Source organism: Amblyomma mixtum, chromosome 1 (assembly GCF_055824585.1).
Source record: "Amblyomma mixtum isolate Tamu chromosome 1, ASM5582458v1, whole genome shotgun sequence".
NCBI lineage: Eukaryota > Metazoa > Arthropoda > Arachnida > Ixodida > Ixodidae > Amblyomma > Amblyomma mixtum.
This window is the reverse complement of record NC_143012.1, coordinates 210,819,163-210,838,567: the sequence shown is the minus strand read 5'-3', so window position 1 is coordinate 210,838,567 and position 19,405 is coordinate 210,819,163. Positions and strand designations below refer to the sequence as shown.

Here is a 19,405-nt window from a genome sequence, read left to right as displayed (position 1 = left end):
GTGAGCTAAACGAAATTATAGAACGGCACGAACGGCTGGCCTCTCCAGGCTTCGGTTAGCTAAGGGGCGATGTTCGCTCTTATGGTCCGGCACTTTTTGGATGGCCCGTTTCTTGAATTTCGCTTCTTCGTCTTCTTTCATCGATAGAGGTCTTCTCCGGTTTCCCTCTGTCTATCTTCGAAGTTAATCGAGCCGAGGAGAAGAGACCCAGACAGCTTCACCGATTCCGCTTACTTCTAGAAAACCTCTGCTGCGGGGGCACTAGAGGAACCATTTGTGCCGAAGCTGTACCCGAACACCGCAGAGAAAGTTCCGCGTTTAGGTGAAACCTAGCAAAGGTCAGTTTTTAAAGATGTGAAGCAGACAGCCACCGACCATAGCAGTCGCTATCATCATGTACGCTACAGCTGCTTCTGTACAATATCAAACAGCAGCCTGAAACCCAAGCGCCTACGAAGAGCCTTAGCGAGCTCACTTGTGCTAGCTTGTATAGCATCTTTATTGTAGCCTGTACAGTGTTGATAGAATGCGTGTTTTATTTGCGCAACGCTATCATTTTCTTCATAGCAGTTACTCGCTGAACTTTTGCTCCCCGGTTAGTGTGTCTTAACTTTTGTCTGAGCACCACTTTTCATAAGTCATAACCGATAACTACCACAAAGTGTTTAAGTGAACCACGTGTGTTCCAGATCCCTTAGCGGAGTGGCGAGGATGGCTTTAGTGACTGGCCTTATTTCTTGTCTGCGGGACAAGAAAAACATCCAGACTTTTTTATACTTTCTCCCAAGGCTTCAATGCGCGATTTGCCGTTTGTAATGTATTCTCACGTGCAGTGTGAACGGATGTATTTCCCTGAAAAGAAACACAGTCTTAGATGAAACCTGAGACTGTACACAATCTTTAAAATTAGGCCTTTTGAGTTAGAAGTGCGCTTTTTCTGCACTGCATGGTCAGCGGTGTACTGCATTAAAATACGGCTAGACGTGCTGGCTAGCGGGATGGTTAACTAATACTGCATAGTTATCTTTTTAACTGTTGTTGTTAGGCTCCTGAAATACTGACATCTGTGTAGCTCACCGTAAGTAAAGTCCATATCAGTTTTTATGATTTCGAAAATTAGGTTACCCTGGATGCTGTGGCCAAGCAAATTTTGACTGTTTCGACGAGTTACAAGCAGTGGAGGGGTTGCTTTGCCTCTAAGCTTCTCGAAAGCGCATGTATTCTGACACGATTCAGCCAAAATTTGTTCGGCCTCAGCGCCGAAGGTACCCACATTTCAGAAATTCAAAAAACTGAAATGGATATCACTTACGGTGGGCTACAAGGCTGTGAGTAATTATGGAGCCAAACAGTAGTAGCTAAACAATTAACTACTCGATATTAGTTAAGCAGCCTGCAAGTCAGCACATCTTAGCCGTATTATAATGTAGTACACCGCTGACAATGCTGTGCTTCAAAAATCTGTCATCTAACGCGAGAAGCCTAATTTTAAAATTTATCGAACACATGAAAGATGTTTTACTCAACAAGGAGGCATATTCGCTGAAATTACACGGCTATTAGTATTCCTGCATGCACGACATTGCTATGATTCGGGTGTCATCCTTGCTGCATGTGCACATCCTGAAGATAACTCTCACGCCACACAAATCAAGGAGCAAAACAACACTTTCAGGGAGGGTCATTGTACCACCCCTAAAATATGTATTCACGCTTTTCAAGCAGTGTGTTGGATTGTTATCACTTCCCGTATTGTGCCATAACATAATTGCCAATTTGCTCTGGAAGGATGCTTCTTTCAATGCCTGTCTCATTGCTTGACTAACCAATGTACGAGTGTATGCGTTTCCAGTTGGAGTTATAAATATTTTTTTTTTCCATTTCTGCCCTTAATCTATCTTGTAGCCCTGGACAACCGCTACCTGGTGCTCCCCACGGGTGAGCTTATCGTGCGGCACGTGGACGAGGGCGGTGACGCCTACCGCCGTTCCTACCGCTGCCAGGTGCACAACGTGCTCACGGGAGAGAGCCACCTCAGCAACAGCGCCGGAAAGATAATCATCACCGGTGAGCTCAAGTCACTCTGCCTGTCATTGTGAATCGAGTATGGTATTTGTTTTGTTTTATGGGGGTTTAATGTCCCAAAGCCACACAGGCTATGATGGACGCTGCAATGAAGGGCTCCGAAAATTTTCATTACATGGGGTGCTTTACCGTGTACTGACATTGCACAATACACGGGCCTCTAGAATTTCGCCTCCCTCGAAATTCGACCGCGCGCTTTTCTGGTCAGCAGCAGAGCGCCATAACCACGTAGCCAACGCTGCGGCGAGTATGGGTATTCGGCAAGAACAATAAATGGGCGGAGAAGTGACTACTTGTATTTTTTTAAAGCCAACATTTCGGCAGAGATTTGCCTGGTCGAGGGGCAAATTAGAAAAAGGACACGCCGACCGAAGGTAGCCGATGTTTTGACGGTCACTCGGCACATTTATAGGATTTAGTCGATGAGATAAAGAGACGCGCTTTTTGCCTTCCTTTACATCGCGGATGGTGTTAGACTCGCGCCTAGAGTTTCGGGTCGTCGTTTCAGTTGGAAAGCTTGGCGCAAAAGGAGTAGCACTGCATACGCGTGTACAAAACTGCCAGCTTGAAGCTCCTTCACTCTGCCTTGTCTCGAACAGCATGGACAACCGAATTCCCAACATAGACCCAACCATGGCTATTATGGGGGCTATTAGTCTCCTCCATCCACCCATACATTGAGAGGCAAGTGCGGCTTTTTGTGTTAGATCAGTGGTAGCTTAGTTGCTGCCATGCGTTAAGCCGTCATTATGTTATTCACTTCGAGAACCAGGTAGCGCTTCAGCAAAGGTGAGGACTCATATTTTTTTTTTTGCAATCTTCCCTTTCCGTAACACAATGGCTTATTTAGAAATGAATATAGCTTTCGTAATTGGGCCGCATCCCCCTCTTCGTTATTGATCAAGAAAAAATGCCCATGTCGGAACAGGTTGGAAGCGCTTACTTTATGATAAGCGAACCTAGCACTCTTTTGAGTGTACTTTATTAATAATGAGTGCTCTAGCGTAAACACATATTTGCGCAATAAAAGAAGAGGACGCCTATGTTGTCTGAAATTTAGCTTTGTGAAAAACAACTCAGAAGTGAGTCCATATCTGTTTTTTGTGATCACTATAAGAAGATATTCTGGAGCTGTTTTATAAGTCCCAAAATTATAGCCAATACCGAGCAACCACTTTAATTTCACCTGAAACCATAATTCCACTGTTCTGTCATTTTCTGAAAAAATTTGAAGTGATGCATGCTAGACAGATTTTCATCTGCTTTACTGAATCGGTAAAAAGAAATTTCTCACCAATCAGTTTTACCCACTTGGGGGATATCAGAGGTTCATTGGCCTTTAGATTCCATTGTGAGTCGAGGACACGCTATCAGATTTGAATCTCTGTGCAAGGCTGTTTTCCAGAGAAGCAAAATGAATGCAGCTTTACCTCAATAGCAGCCCAGTGCAGGCGCAGACATCAATCCACAGCATTGGCCTAAAACTTCAATCATAATATCATGCAACATTCAGGGCGCAAATTTCCACACATTCACGTTTATGGACAACGATACCTGTCTATTTCTGCGTTGGCTTTGCCGAAGACATATTTGTGCCCTAATACAGCCTTGTTTTCGAGGCACCAGACTCTACAGCAGCTTAGTCTCACTTACAAGCTGATCTTGGGACCGCACGTTACTTTCAATGCACCGCCAAACTGTTATACCGACGCGAAGCTCCCTAGCAGTATATAAATAGGAAGTAAAATGAGCCTGCATAATTTAGCACTTGAGCGGAGGCGCAGATAGGCTGAAGAACAATCAACACAAGAGAAAGAGAAACAAGGATTTATGTACATATCGATGGAAATGCAGAGCACATTTTTGAAACAGATGAATGCAATCTAACCGGAAGCACGGAGAACGAGCCGTCAACACAAACTTCACGTCGTTCGCACTGCGTCAATAAACTTCGCGAGTGCCTTCTCGGAAACAAATTTTATAGATTCTGTTGTTTCCTGTCGCGTTCGTTGATGCTTTTCACTGGTATACGACAATAGAAATGTATTTTACTCTAAGTGAGGCGTTTTCCACCCAGCGTGAAAATCTGCGGAATATTTCTAGTGACATCTTCATTGCTGGCTTCATTTTCTTATGCAAGAAGACACGTTAGAGGAGTGTTTCAAAAAATGCCATACTATACTCGGGAACGGTTTATAGCTGCCGCGAAAAATTTTACGCGAGTTCAGTGAAAGAAAGAAATCGCTCGCACTTACATTAATTTGCGTAAGTCGCTAGACGGCGGGAATGACATAAACTTGTTTTTCAAAAATTCATCCCATTTTACCCTTCATAATCCCGTTCCGCTGCGATACAGTCCAGGTTTCTGCTCATTATAGGACCGCACCTTCTCCTTTAATCACCACTACGTACAACCCCTGCATAGGCTCGCACAGATCGTACGAGAGGTGTTTAGAAGCAAGGGCCGGAGTCCAAATACCGCTTGTCCCACCCGGCCGCAACGAAGGTTGCTTGATCCGTGAGGAACGGCTTGCGTGCACCCAGTGTACGCTACCTCAGCGCAGCGGAAAGACGACGCGTGGTCGACCGCGGAAAATAAGCGCACGCACCAGCGGCGCTTTAAATCTTTTACGATCATCGCACCCGTTCGTTCCGAATGCCCTCGCAACAATCACGCCAGCTGTAAGGCATAAGTCCGCTATGTAGAGCTACCGGAGGGTCATAGCTCTGATTTTGTAGGAAAAAGTGGCGAGTATTTCGGCTAGAAAGGCATCGAAGGCGGTGAGATGGAATCCTTTTGGATGTGAATCTAAAATCATTCATGGCCGGGAGTTTGGCCCAGACGGCGCCGGGGAGAACAGTGGATTGGCGGAGCTGTGCCATCGCTATTGCACGTGTGTGGCACATGTGCCACTTGGCTTGGGTGAGGCGCCTAAAGGAAAGCAATCAGCAGCAAAAATAACCAAACGATATTATAAAGCATGTAGGGCAATGAGTCATGTTCACGCCATTCGGTCGGATCAACTTACCGATCATCTGTTAATTTTTTTATAAAAATTGATAGCACAGAGAAGGTGGACCGCATGCTGAGAGTATATAAACCGGGACGAAATAATTTGCAGATTTCACGAGAAGTGTGACGCGCGCTTCTCCACAGACGCTTGTATGCCGAGCTCCGCATTCGAAATGATCAGGGACGGAATGCTTTCATCCCCTTGTTTCTTAGCATAATAAAAAATAGCTTCGCTATTTCTCTCTTTACTACTCTGCGCTCACGTCAGAGCTCAGAGGTACGAAGAGAGATATTTACAGGCAGGCTGGGCCGTATGTCTTGGCTTCTCGCCATTGGTGGCTTCTGGATGTCGAGGTGTATGAGGTGTGGAGTTTTATGGGTAGTGGCTGAGTTTTGGGTGCTGCGTTCAGAGGGAGACTATATTTCTAACCCAGTAACAGTGGGCGTATGTCATCTTAAAATTGAGCCTCTATTGTGACAAAATGTACGCCGCAGTTCATGTGGGTTGCTTGCTATACAAACTAGAGTTCACAAACTGGCCACATACGCTATCGCGCCACATTAGCTGCTCTTCACTCAGGCAAGTCAGGCACTCGGAGCACTCGGGCTATGCAAAGCGAGGCAAAAAAAAAAGATGGTCATAAATGTCCCTTCTGCAATGCATATCACAAATGCAGTGAAATCAGACCGACACAACATTATGTATGAGAGAGAGAGCGTGTCACATGACGTGCGCGAGCTCTGGCAGCTTTCAAAACACACTCGATAGCAATGCCTCAAGTTTGCACACTCCTAGGTCCCGGCTAGTACGTATCACATTTCTATAATCTTACTTAGTGTGCCATCTTTTTTTCTTTCTTCTTCACGCGCACTCCGTCGGTGCTCCATCATCCATGACGACGTTGCAAAGCTCGGCTGCCAATAACCCGAGGCGTCGCTCAGATTCCCCGGGTGGGAACGTGTCTGCCTGTAAGGTCTCTTCTCAGAACGCAGCCCAGGGCTCCACGACTGCCGAGCCGTCGGCTTTTGCTGTACGTCGAGTTAGAAAACGCATCCCCCATCTTTCGTCTTGCAGGCCTTCTCATCTGCTCGTCTTCTTGACCCCTGCGCTTGGCTGACGTGAGGGAACATAGAAAGTCAAAACGTACACAGTACTCGCGCGACAGATTGCTAGTCCGCTGCGCGAGGAGCCAGCGGGAGAGGTCGAGCGGGCTGCCGGAAAATCATGCTGGCCGTCTGAGAAACACGTCCGGCAATAAGCTTCTCGGCTGGGTCGGCCTTCGCCTGCTGCGCACCGACACTAAAGCCCTGTCTGTGCTGTATTAGAGACGTATATCCGTCCGGAAAAAAAAGAAGAGAAATCGTACCGTTCGAATGAAGACATTTGCAGTAGCGCGGCACTTCTTGGGTGTTATTTCATTTCCTAGGTCTCAAGCTGTCCAGGCGCTTTTTTATATGCACTGTTATTTTATTTTCTCCCTCTCTTGTATACGCGAACGTTCTTATCGTTTTCTCGTTTTTCTTTTTATTTAGCTCCCCTGCGTGCAGTTAGTGCAAAGTTTTGAGGGCTGGGCTTTGATTCAAAACTTTTATTTCCATGGCTCAGACATCACGGCTTGGTCGCAGCTGTATTTTATTGCACGATAACCAAGTTTTGCTCATTTCAAAACACTTTCTCTGAAGAAATAAATGCTAGGAGCTCGGTTCTTGCACTTATTTTAAGAATGAAATTACCTTCTTGCCCTAGTAACGTTCACAAATAACCAACCTTTCGCTTTTCATTTTATCCTGTAATGAATCTTATAATATTCATAGTGCTATATAGAGCAGATTTCTTTATATCAATATATTTCCGCTAATATAAACTGTTGTTTGTGTTATCGTCTCAAAATCAAAGCGCTAAAAAAAGGCTAGCGGTCGGAGAACGCAAATATGCGCCTCCTGCACTCATTTTCTTAAAAATTCTTCACTCTCAAGGGCCACCAACGACAAGAGCACCCAGTTTTTGTTCTCAGTAGAAGTTGGCGATGTAGCTTTCTGTACATTCTGTAGCCTCTTTCCGGGAGAAAAATACCTGTTTGATGGGGGGAAAATGCGATTTAAAATATTCCCGCCACTCAGTTGAGCTCTTCACCTCGATACCAAAAGGGACTCCATGATTACTGTTTTCAGTGAATGGCAGTGTAACCAAGCCTTGCGAAAGATCCTCACTGTCTTCATGAATGGTTTATTTTCTAATATTGCTGGTGCTGTCGATTGATTTATTTCGTTTACTCTCTTTTTAAAGCCTATAAAAGCTCTGTTCTTAGTGTTACTAGCGTCTTTGTGTCAAAAGAGAGGTATTTTATGAAAATAAGGCAACATAGATTAGTGAACAATGCACATTTAACTAATTAGAGTTCAGTCAGCGAAAAACAGCAGAAATTACAGTTTGGGCATGCATGGGTCATGGAGACTCATAGCAAAATATAATCAGTGGCGCCAAGCTTTGATTGAAGGAAAGTTCCGAAGAACTTTTCGTCAGCGCTGTCGTTCTAGTTGCGTAGAGAAAAGTCATGAGTTGTGTTAAATTATTCCAGTAGTTTGTCAACAACGGTAGCGGAAGAATGATGCAGTATAAATGCATATTGCGAATACTCCCTGAAGCAAGCAGAACAACATGTCATTGCAGGAAATGTTGCCAGAGTGCGAGATTGCTGTTGAACTGTCGAACACTCGATAGGAGCACTTTGCGCCGAATTCTAAAAGCAGCCTCATCGCATCGACAAAAACAACCTAGTGCAGTCGTCAAGACTATCCTTTGTAGTGTGATGCATGCGATTCGACGTCAGTGACGCTATGAGCTATGAGCCGCGCTCCATTTGTTCGCCATTCTGCAGAGTATCACGCTGTTTTATTAGCAATACTTTTCAGGCACGCAGACAATGCGGAACCCGAATGCAACTACTTCACGCGCTTTATACCGAGGGTGAAACGGCGCTGAATTCGAGCGGATGTTACGAAGCTGTTTGGGTGCGCGCTTCATTTCCGAGAGCAGGTTTTCTCGCCGCTTCCATTGGATTCCTAAGAAGTCTTTTGTGTTGTCTTGGAAACATAAAAGGCTATAAGGTGGAAAAAGAGGTAGCGCCTTAGAGACAAACATTTCGCTGCAGCTTAACAGGGTACACCACAGAAGGGCCCAAGAATAGAAGAAAGCAAGCATTCAACTGTTAGCAACGGCGTCCCGCCGCGTTAGCACTAGTTCTTAGAATGAGGCTATTAGAATGCGAGATTAATGCGTTTATTTGCTCCAAGAGCTCATTTCTCATATGTGAGTTTCAAACCCCTGTCTACAAGAAACTTCGGCGTGCATACGAACTATTAATAGAAAAATAAAATAATTCTGAACAGATAAATGAAAATACACCTTAGATTAAGTTCCAGGTATCGCGTAGTTTCCATGCGTTATCACCCACGCGTTATCTCCTGCTGTGTTTAGCGTTAACAAATTTTATGGGGGCACCATATTAAACAAACAGTTGGTTTTACCAGTTTTAGCGAAATCTGCTCAGAATGCAAAAATCGGCTCAGATCAGCTTTCAGCGAGGATGAAGAGCCTAGTTATTGCTTACAGAACAAAATTGCCGTTATCTCTTTGTAGTTGCGTAAATCATCCTACAGGGCGGAAGTCACGTATTTTCGTTGTGTGAAATGTAACTATATCGTCGTTCTGTGCTTGCATTTTTTTAAACACTAAAATCATACTCAGTGTTGTGGTCTCCCAAAATTTTGAACTGTCCGCGATTGTAGTACTCCGAGTTCTGGCTATTACGCGATACATTGCAGCGATTAATGGAAGCGTGTACATGTGACAGGATTTATCACTACTTTGATTTCTCAGTGCTGGTGTACGAAAATACCTAGGCGCGGCGCAATCATGACATATTTATTTCATTTCGGCAGGTCTAGCTGGCTTCACACACTCAGACAATGGTTCTCGTTTTTCTAGATGAGAAGCTTTAGTGCTGGCGCATTAAAAGAGGTGATAGCAAGCATGAATCACGATCCCGAATTTTCTATCGTCAAGTCTGAATGACACAATGTTCTGCAGCGGTGCACTTGTGATGGCTTTGCAACGGAGCCAGTTATTACTTGTCGACTGCTTATTGCGCTGTCGTTATAAGAAAATCTGTCTACATATTTCAGCCCCGGCATAATTCTAACGTGATAAAAACTCTGGTGAAACTAACTTTTCGGGGGCTTGAAGTGTCCCAGTGGGGGCGGTGGAGAAGCGAAGGTATAAAGGCCAGAAATCGGGCATTTTCATAAGGATTGCAGCTAGTTTTTGGCTAGCTACGTCTCGAAAACATTTGTAAATATCAATTCCGAAATGTGTAGGGAAGTCATTTTTTAATCTGAGTATAAAACTGCCTTATAGATACCAAATCTGCAGTTCCCGTAAATGCAATTTTTCTACAGATTTACGCGATGCGATCCTCCTTTCAGACCTAAGAAACCAACCTTCATCTTTTCTCGAAATTGGGTTGGGGGACAAATATTGAAATATTTGAAATTTCCTCTTCGATGTTGAGATTCTGCTGAACGGTGCCAAAGGAGCCAGTACACAAATGAAAATTAAATAAAAAAAACTGAACAGTAGCTAATAGAAACCTCGCATTGATTATGACGGGCACATGACGCCTCTGTCATTGAAATATAGTGAATTCATCTAGAGCAGCGTATGAGCGAGCCAATTTTGCGTCATATATGGGAACAATACGCTATTTTCATGTTGTATTGAGAGGATAAGTGGACCATAGAATAATCAAAAGCAATGTATAAACGCGTGTAAGGGCCGCACCTGTGAATGGGCCGCACCCCGTTTTCCCGAAAGAAATGTTTAAAAAAAAATAAATCCATTTAAGGGCCGCACCCGAACTTTCCACGACCCAGGTGGGAATAGCCTTCTAAATGCACGTGCCGTGGCCTCCGCGATAAGCTCCGGCTGCGAGTAAAAGTGCGCTTGATCGCGGAGCGCTTGATCCCTGAGGCCACGCACGTGCACAGGAGCTTCCAAGTACCGTCCATGGATGACGCCCGAGGCCGCGGTCATCATCATCATCATCGTAAACTTTTTTCTCCGCCGCGACCTTTCGCCATTCACATCGACATCAGCATCGCCAGCTCCAGCCTTTTGTTGTTTTTGTGGCGTGTTAGCGTGCTCGCCGTAGTTGTGGTGGTTGTAGCTTTCGCGTGCTGCCGCCAAGCTTTGCCGTTTTAGCACGACGGGCAAGCGCCTTAATAGCTACACGGCTGGGAGTTAGCTCTCGAACACGCAAGCGTGCGGCGGGCAGGAAATTCGACGCGGCCGAGTAGTACGTCCGATGATGGTGCAACCAGAAGGATGCATTGGGAAACACAAGCTGCAAAAAGCCCGCTTTCTGAAGCAAGCCGTTCGAGTTTCTCAATATGGAAGAAGAGCTGCTCTCTTATGTGATGGAAGTGCGGAACAACGGCTACGCGTTGACAGCGGACGTGCTGCGCGGCTTCTTTTGGGATGAGCGTGCACCAGGGTGCAGCACCAGCTCGGAATCGTAATACTCGGCGAGTGACGATTGGACGAAGAATAAATGCCGTTCATTCCCTGATTGGTGTGTTTTTACTTTTAAAAAAAAATTTTTCGCACATCGCGTGTATGGGCCGCACCCCGAAAATTGTCCCGCGAATCTGGAAAAAAAAGTGCGGCCCTTACACGCGTTTATACGTACGTAAAGCAGTCCTTAAGAGAAGTGCATGGCGATTTGAAATTCTAATGATCATTCGCTCATAATTTTACACTCTCCTCACTTAACACCCTTCATTTTTCTTTTTAGTTAATGCCATCAATATTGACACGTGCAGTCGGGTACGCACAGAAAGAAAGAATGCGTTAGCATGGTATCTAGATGGCCAATAAAGAGTTGCACCTTTATAATTCAACAGACGAGCAGAAGTTGCTTTCCTTTCGATCTTAGAACGCGTGCTTTCCACTCGTCTGCGTTTTTTTTTTTCTTTGCAAAGTTTCTCGCTTGCACCATTCAGAGCTTGGAAAAGTGTTTTTTCTTCTTAGCGAAAAAAAAAAACATTTTAATACATCAAAGAGGTGCTTCTGGAAGTTTAGCATTGCATACTTTTTTTTCTTCCCTTTCCGCACACTCAGAGCCCCACAGCCAGCTCCCTCCCCGGATGACCGAGTATCGCAGCGTTGTTCGCGTGGATCAAGGAGAGCGTGCCGTGCTGCCCTGCCTGGCGCAGGGACACCCGCCCCCCAGGCATCACTGGTTCCGCGTTGCAGCGGCTGGCACCGTCCACGAAAGGACTGTGGAACGAGGTCCTTTGAGCATCTTCCAGGGCGCCGTGTCAGTGAAGGCCTCCGACAGGGTGTCCCTGCTTCCTGAGGGTGCGCTGGTAGTGCTCGCGGCACACATCCAGGATGGCGGGAGGTACTTTTGCGTGGCCAACAACTCGGCCGGTGAAGACAGGGCGTACACAGAACTGCTCGTAACAGGTTAGTAATACGTCGTTATTAGCGGCTCTTTCTAAGCAGTGGATATTTTCTTTTGAGGTCAGCGGGGTAATTTTGATGATAGGTTTGTCAGCCATCAAGGAAGAACATCTGAAGCTCTCCAGAACAAATGCTGCATCTGTTGCCAGATAACTGCTAACCCGTTAAAAAAACATTCCACAGAATTACAGCTCTTGACAACACGCAGGAATGGAGCCTTTGCAAAATTCTGGACGTAAGCTTTTATGCATAGTGCAAACCACTTTATCATGGCAGGAAAACGGGTTCTGGGGACAGAAGAAGAGTACAGCGCTGGAGGCATATATTGTCAGATTAATGCCGAACCGCTTTCCTCCATGCTAGAGCCCTTTGTTGCTGCTGCAATAATGCGATAAGCTCCCGAGCGTTTGCTTAGCAGGTACTGTTAACTCTCCCCGCTGCAACCATGAAGGAAGGGCGACATCCAGTTTTGTCAAAGTACTGCTCATCAGTGCATGCATAGCGTTAGGCGTGCAATAGAATTCTGTAGCACTGCACCCAACTTCTCCCCTAACATTGTCCTCGTCGCCATGGTAAAACGGTTCTTGCTGTGCAGGAAACTGACTTACGGAGTGTTTAAAAGGTCCCATTGCAATATTCACGCTGAAAAGTGAGGACTGCTTTTTTGGCGTTTTACTTTACTGCAGTGCCCTTGTCCGCCCGCATCGAGCCGGCTGTGCAAGTAGTGGACGTGGGCAGAGCCACCAACATGAGCTGCCGTGTCTCAGGACACCCAGTGCATGGTGTGCTTTGGACGCACAACGGTCGTACCATTCCGATGTCTTCGACGTTCAGTGGTGCTAGAGACAGCGTTGGAAAGTTATCAGCTAGCAGTGTATCCTCGAGGATTGCCCTCCTGTCTCGGGACCTGCTTCACATCTCAGCTGTGGAACGCCACGATCGCGGAATGTACCAGTGTCTCGTCTACAACGAGAGAGACTCTGCTCAGGGATCAGCGCAGCTCGTCATAGGAGGTAAGGAGTGCTTTGTGTAGTAGAGATAGTTATGCCCTCAAAATAGATCTTCCTTTGTCGAAGCTCCTTACGCCATTACAATTAACGCAATTAAGAGGGAAATAACTCTATGGCCTGTGCAGTTGCAGCCTTGTGAAGAAATACAAGACGTTCGCTAATACAACCCAGGGGTTTTCCTCTTTCTGGTTTGAGAGAACTTCATTTTACTTCGTGTCTAGTGTGATCTTCATTCAGCCAAAGCGCCGTGTTGTGTATTGGCGTCGAATCTTTGTAGCGTTTGTTTCTCATTCTTCAAAGCCGACGGAGTGTCGCTTTATCACGTTGTTTGTGATGCAACAAGCGACCAGATATATATCGATTGATCGCATCCAGAAAAGCCGCTTGTACGTTGAATGCTCTAGTAACTTTGCAAGCTTTATCTCGAAAGTTCACTATCAGCTTTAAATTGAGCATGGCTGAGAGCAGTGGGCATTCGGTTCGAGGACCACCTAGCATGCTTGTTGCTACGCCGCCGTCGACTCATTCAGCGGGTGCAAGTAAGCCCAAATTAAGAGCCTTGTTTAGAAGCCATTTTTTCCATTTTCCTGCTCTCCGGACTACAGTTACCACTACGTGACAGTATATCTGAAGCCTTTACTCACGACCCATCTCCGTTCTACACAAGCGCAATCCTCCACACATTCACACATCTACCTATCTTCAGCTTCTACCACCATCCAGGAGCCTCCACCAGTTAAATTCGACAAGTAGGGGAACCAAAAATACGCACAGATGGTCTGATGACATGAACTACGTAGGGAAAATGCGCGTTAAGCATTATGCTTCCCCAATTACTGCTTTTCTCTTTTGCCTCATCGCATTTCCAGAAAATTGCTCTATTTAATTTCGCTTTACATTGGTTGGATTTTCTGGCTCGGTAATAGCGTCATGTTTCATATTTGCAGCATTTCTATTTCGCTTCATTTTTCGACGCCGCTCGGCTGCTGACCCGAAAGACGCGGATTCGATCCCGGCCGCGGCGGCCAAATTTCGGTGAAGGCAAAATTCTAGAGGCGCGTGTATGTGCGACTTCAGTGCACGTTAAAGAAACTCATGTGGTCGAAATTTCTGGAGCATTTCACTGCGGCGTCTCTCATAGCCTGAGTCTCTTTGGGACGTCAAACTGCAATAAACCCAAAAACCAATCATTTTTGTTTAATTTATGAATCGCTAATTATTTTCGTCCTTTTAAATTTGTTACATTATGCATAATCCTCATGGTTTTCCGCCAATGAGCCAGAGAGGCGTGTCACTCGCCTTTCAACCTGCCCAGGGGCAGATTTTCTCTCTCACCTCTAGTAAGGGGTTGGTTCTATCGTTTGGTTCATTGCAGCTGCCGAAGGCTTCACTAGGCGGCCACACAGAGACACACCAGTATTCCTGCTTAATAACACTTATGCACTCTATACAGTGAAATGAAATGCGAAGTCGTTCACTATGACATCTAAAAAGTAAAAACAAATGATGTAAGACTGTTGCGGCTGACACACATTTGTCCCATTACTTTGTGTCATGGACCGGTATTTTTTTAAAGCTCGCTGTGTTTGTCTCTGCCTTAGTCCCGTCCTTCATGCGCTGTGCCTTCAGTTTGAACCATGTACCGACTAGCCCAGATAAATACCTTACTGGTTTTTATTTAGCATCTTATCTTATATAAGCCCAGTTGCATACCTGTCATTAAAAAGGACATACTATCGTTCTGTTACCTCTATAGTTGCACGCCTGAATTTATGATATGCAAGGTCCTTTGATAAGAATCAAAGCATTCGGAGGCCACCCGTGCATCTATGCACTAGTGAGAGCTGTTTTTAAAGTAATCGCCATGCCTTCTGAAAACTCAAGTAAGACATTTATTTTGTTGAACTTGCGTGTTTTACGGTGCCTCATTTTGGAAATGTAAGGTCTGACGTCCATTTCTTTAGAGTTATAACATGATATATATAAAAGCAATTGTCGCAAGCTGCTAGAACGCGCGTTTGAAGCCGTGTTTACGGCACCTAGTTGCGCTTATTGCTGGAAGGTGCAATAAATGTGCGTGTGGTGGGCTCGCTAGGCTATTGTCATGGTACTTCTGCAGTACTGAGAGACAGCGCTGCGAACGGGTACCATTTCCTAATGGTCGTCGCCTTCTATGTTGTGACCTACACTTGATTGCAGTTTATGTCGATGGTCCTGCTGAGCAAACCATGAATAAAGAAGTGAACTGAAGTCTCACTGGTGGTGTAAAAAATCTATGTTACAGCATTCGTTCCAACAAGAGTCAAATCGTTATGTAAACAATGTTCTTTTCTTTTACGGTATTAATTTTACTTGTGCTTCACAAATCGTGCTTTGTTGAACGAATAAAGCAATATAGTCTTTTTTGCAGCTTTACACCAAAGCGCCTTCTACTCACCACACCTATTAAGAGACTGTGCAGTAATATCGCCGATCATTTATATTTTCATCACCTTAACGCCCCCAAACCAGGGCAGCCAGGCATAATTAGAGACGAGTGAGTGAGTGAAAACTTTATTAGATCTTTCAAGGGTTTCGCGGTTGTGAAGTCTCCGCCGTCTTCTCTGGCGCTGGCGACTTGAGGCTTCTCGTCAGCAAGGGTGGGCCCCTATTCCAAGGCTCCACTGAGTCGTGCTGCATCATTCGCGTGCTGCACTAAGGCCCTTTGGGTCGCGAGCTCGCCGCTGGTGAGCCGACTCTCCCATTGCTCCGCACTCGGGTGTTCGTGTTGGTGGAATTAGAGACGAAGAATGCTGGCTGAAAAAAACCTCTTCAGTTATACCCAGCAGTTTTCATCTTCTTTGCATTGTAATAAACAATGCAAACGCTGTCTTGGCGCCAAAATGCATGTTAAAACTATTTGCGTTGAAAATTATGCTGTACGTTTATGCTCGTAAACATTGTACTGCCATCCAAATATGCGCTCAGAGCATTCTTAACAGCCAGCTGCTGTTGCCTGGCAATTATCAGCAATATATAGGTGCAGTCATTCACGAATAATTTGCCATTGTCTACTGCTCTGTTCGTATGCCAAAATTACATCCATGCAGCATGAAGGGATCGAGTTCCTTATTGTTCTAAAGCAGAAACATTCATTAGATTACTGTAACACTTATCACTGGCACATACTAAAGGTTTCTCACTTCAGCGGACGGAGCGTAATGCACGTCAGTTAACTGAGAAGCCGTTTTTTCAAGGTCGTTGTGGGCAGCCGATATGGGCCTCTGATTTAAGGCCACAAAGAAGGATGATGTTGCGGTGTGTGGCTACACGCACCTTTGTCTCTTTTAGAAAGACGTGCTCTGCGCCCTTGCCTTGGACTGCCCAAACCCGCGGCAAATGCTCTGCTGCTATTGGAGGCACGAATTCCTCATTTAAACTGAAGGTTTCAGCTTCTAACTGTGCGCGCTATTCTGACAGCTTTAGAGCCTGTTCCTGGATTGGCTAGTCCTAAATTTATGACGAACCCAGTTCTGTTTGCTGGTATTTTTTGCCCTAAGCGTACCCTCCCAAGGGTGTTTACAAATTATCTGTATGATAAATTCACAACCTGCGCACCTGTGTTGCAGTTCATTATGAGTACATGCTTCCAAGGAAAGCTTGTTGAGCTTGTTGCGTCTAATATACGAAAGCTGTCTTTGTATTTCTGGGTCCTGTTCTCTAATAAACTTCCCTAGAGTCCCTAGACCAACTGAGGCTTACCCTCGAAACTTGTTTATTTTGTTTAATACCATGAAGAACGCCATCTTCCAACCTTTTTCTCTATCGTGGACCCCTAAGTTTTTTGTTGTGATTACAAATACTGTTTTATATTTTCCCCTTCTTTGCTCATAATAATTTTAATGCAGCGTTTCCATTCCAGTTCTTTGAGGCTCATTAAGGCCATCATTGTTAACCTCGCGAAGTCGATTGCATCCTCCTTTTCTGTCCCATTGTAGTGCCTCACATTCCTAAGGAGCCTCCGCGTCTCCAAAAATAGCCTCAGCTCGCGATGTAAGCCGGCCCTTTGAAAGGCCTGAGGGTTTCCATAGGCTCTCGTCTGGTGGCTCATTAGTCGAGATTCTTTTCTGGAAAAACAGCTCGTAACTGGCTATAAAGATAACCGAAGTGCAGCATAGAACTTCTGGCCCTCGAACATTGCGCAAGCCAAGTCCCTAATATTGAATTCAGCTGCACAATCGTTACTTCAGTACAGTGCAGCTGAAGTCTCCGCTCTTTGGTTTGTTTCAATAACCCTTTCTTTGATCTACGATGCAAAAGCGACTCTTGAATGGGAGAATTGTCGCCATGCAAAAACCAAATGAAGCTGCACAAGCCAGACGCTTGGTGCCAAAGTAAGTCAGAAATGCACTCCCACTGATCGCCCAAAGAAATCTTTGCATTGCCTGAGGCTACCTTTCTCTCTGTTCTCTGCTTCTTTCTCGCCTTCGTTTTCCTGTTCTTCCCAGCTCAGTTAAATAATATTAGTAACGTATCCTTCAACTCAGCGGGTCATAAGAATTAAGCTCCTTGCGGGAAAAATTATAAAACGGAAATGTTTTTAAAAGCGCTCCCTGCACTCACTAATACTAATAGCCTGCATGGCCACGCAAACGGAAGACAAAGCTTCCGTTGTTATCAAGGAAAGTTTGCAATAAAAGGAAGAAAATGATTAGGGCACGGTAGTAGGCAAAAAGGAAAAGGTCTCCTCAGCAGAATTCCAATTCTCTTATCCTTCGGGGCAAGCGCCAAGGGATATGCCCTGAAACCAGTGTTCGATTCTATTCACAATTATATAATTTCATCTGGTAGATTCCTCTGCTAGAATGTGAATTCACAACTTTTCTTTCTCTGTATTTTTTGTATTGTACAAATTCTAGCTCTGTGTCCCAAATTTTATATTTAATTATACTCCATTCCCTGTACTTGAGTGCGTTTGTATCCGCTATGCACCCTGGCCAATCCCCCGCCGTGGGTATGTGCCATTCAGCCCGAGGACATCATCATCATCATCATCATCATCACCAGCTTCAGTTCGCATTTTCATCTGTCATTTAACTGTTCTTCACACACGCCTACAGAGCGCTTTCACCTTGCAACCACCTGAATCATTCCCTCTGAAATTTCTCAGCAAATCCCGGTCAATACACCTTAGGGGGTATGTGCTATGTATGAAGTGGCGAACAACAACCTTACATTTGCTGGGAAATCGGTGTGAGTACATTTGTACGGCCGACGTAGGCAGAACTTTTCGCGTGTGATTAGTTGATTTTATTTTCTATAAATCTTTGATAGATTTAATTTTTTCCTGAATGCTCAGCTGTTACAATGTATTTTCATGTCCTTCGCTACAACCTGTGACCGAACTATACACTAACCTATGTTTTGCATGCGGTAAAATGCTGCGTAATCCTTCGGACCACCATCTCTGTATCTTTTGTTTATTGCTGTGATCGCAGAGGACGCCCCAGTATTGCAGCACGCGTTTGCCGAGCGCCAGGTGCGGCCCGGGAGTAGCACCTCTCTCAGGTGCTCGGCTTCGGGGAACCCCCTACCGCAGATCACCTGGTCCCTGGACGGTGCACCCGTGCCAGAGCACTACCACGTCCGCATCGGCGACTACGTCAGCGGAGAACGGTATGCTACCACAGTCGAGTTTTGATACCTCATGCTTGTTGACTAATAATCTTGTCATCATACATATTCAGAGTGGTCCCTTCACTTGCGAGATGAATGGATAAATAGCGGCCGGTATATTTGAAGTTTTGTTCTTAGCCATCTTCCTCGGAGAAAAGAACGCTTAACGGCATTTAGGCTGGCAGATGAGCTCACCCACAACTGGAATAGGAACCAAATGCAGCACTATAATCAGTCAAGAATAAAATTGGAAGCACTGTGTAGCTCCTACCACCGTTCAGCTGCAAGTCTTTTTTTTTTTTTTGCTTTACGAACATGGACTGGAAATTGCGCACAAAAAGCAATTCATTACGCAAAACCATCGCTATCCTGATAAGTCTCTGGGCACAAATTGTAATTGTATCGATAATGTCAATACACTTAGCTGCGTTGCGGAAACAAGTTTTGGCGTCGTGATATCGCCGGCAAAACAGTGAGTGATCACAGAAATTAACCCTTCAAGCCGCAAGGAAAGCTTCCATGTTAATCTCAATAGCCTAAGATATCAAAGGCAGCAGCCAACCTTCGTCCTTACTAACGGAAGGACGATTTCCGGGACTGGTAAGATTATCTGCGGATGCCGGCTAGGAATCTATGGTTCCGCAAAGTTTGCAACTCTTCTTGACACACGACACAGAAACGGTTACTACCTCCACAGAGTAACCTGTGGTCGTTCTAGACGCAAACAAAAACAACACGTCCAACAGTTTTTGCAACATCTTTTTCCTCTCGCATGTCGGCTGAAACAGCTTGGTGCACAGCTACGTGAACCTTACCGGAGTGCGGGTGGAAGACGGAGGCCTGTACGCGTGCGTGGCGCGCAACGGCGTCGGCCGCGTGTCGCACTCAGCCCGCTTGAACGTACTCGGGAGGCCCCTGGTGCGTCCCATGGACAACGTTACGGCCCTGGCGGGAAGACCCATGGTGCTACACTGCTCCGTCGCCGGGCACCCCATTCAGAGCATCGTCTGGCAGAAAGGCGAGTTGGCCTTGTGTAACTTTGTCGGATATTAGCGCTGAGTAGGATCTGAACGTAACCAGCGGCGTTGCCTTATAGATGCTTCTTGGACGAATTGATAT

The 19,405-nt window shown here is 45.5% G+C and overlaps 1 protein-coding gene across 1 annotated transcript in view; it reads left to right on the top strand.

Moving 5' to 3' along the window:
* Positions 1 to 19,405, top strand: part of LOC149370777 (cell adhesion molecule Dscam1-like) — a 202,083-nt gene that overhangs the window by 137,435 nt on the left and 45,243 nt on the right. The window contains exons 5-9 of the mRNA XM_089578576.1: positions 1,906 to 2,067; positions 11,277 to 11,624; positions 12,308 to 12,634; positions 18,109 to 18,286; positions 19,075 to 19,304. Coding sequence (XP_089434702.1) covers positions 1,906 to 2,067; positions 11,277 to 11,624; positions 12,308 to 12,634; positions 18,109 to 18,286; positions 19,075 to 19,304 — 1,245 coding nt within the window. The remainder of the gene's footprint in view (positions 1 to 1,905; positions 2,068 to 11,276; positions 11,625 to 12,307; positions 12,635 to 18,108; positions 18,287 to 19,074; positions 19,305 to 19,405) is intronic.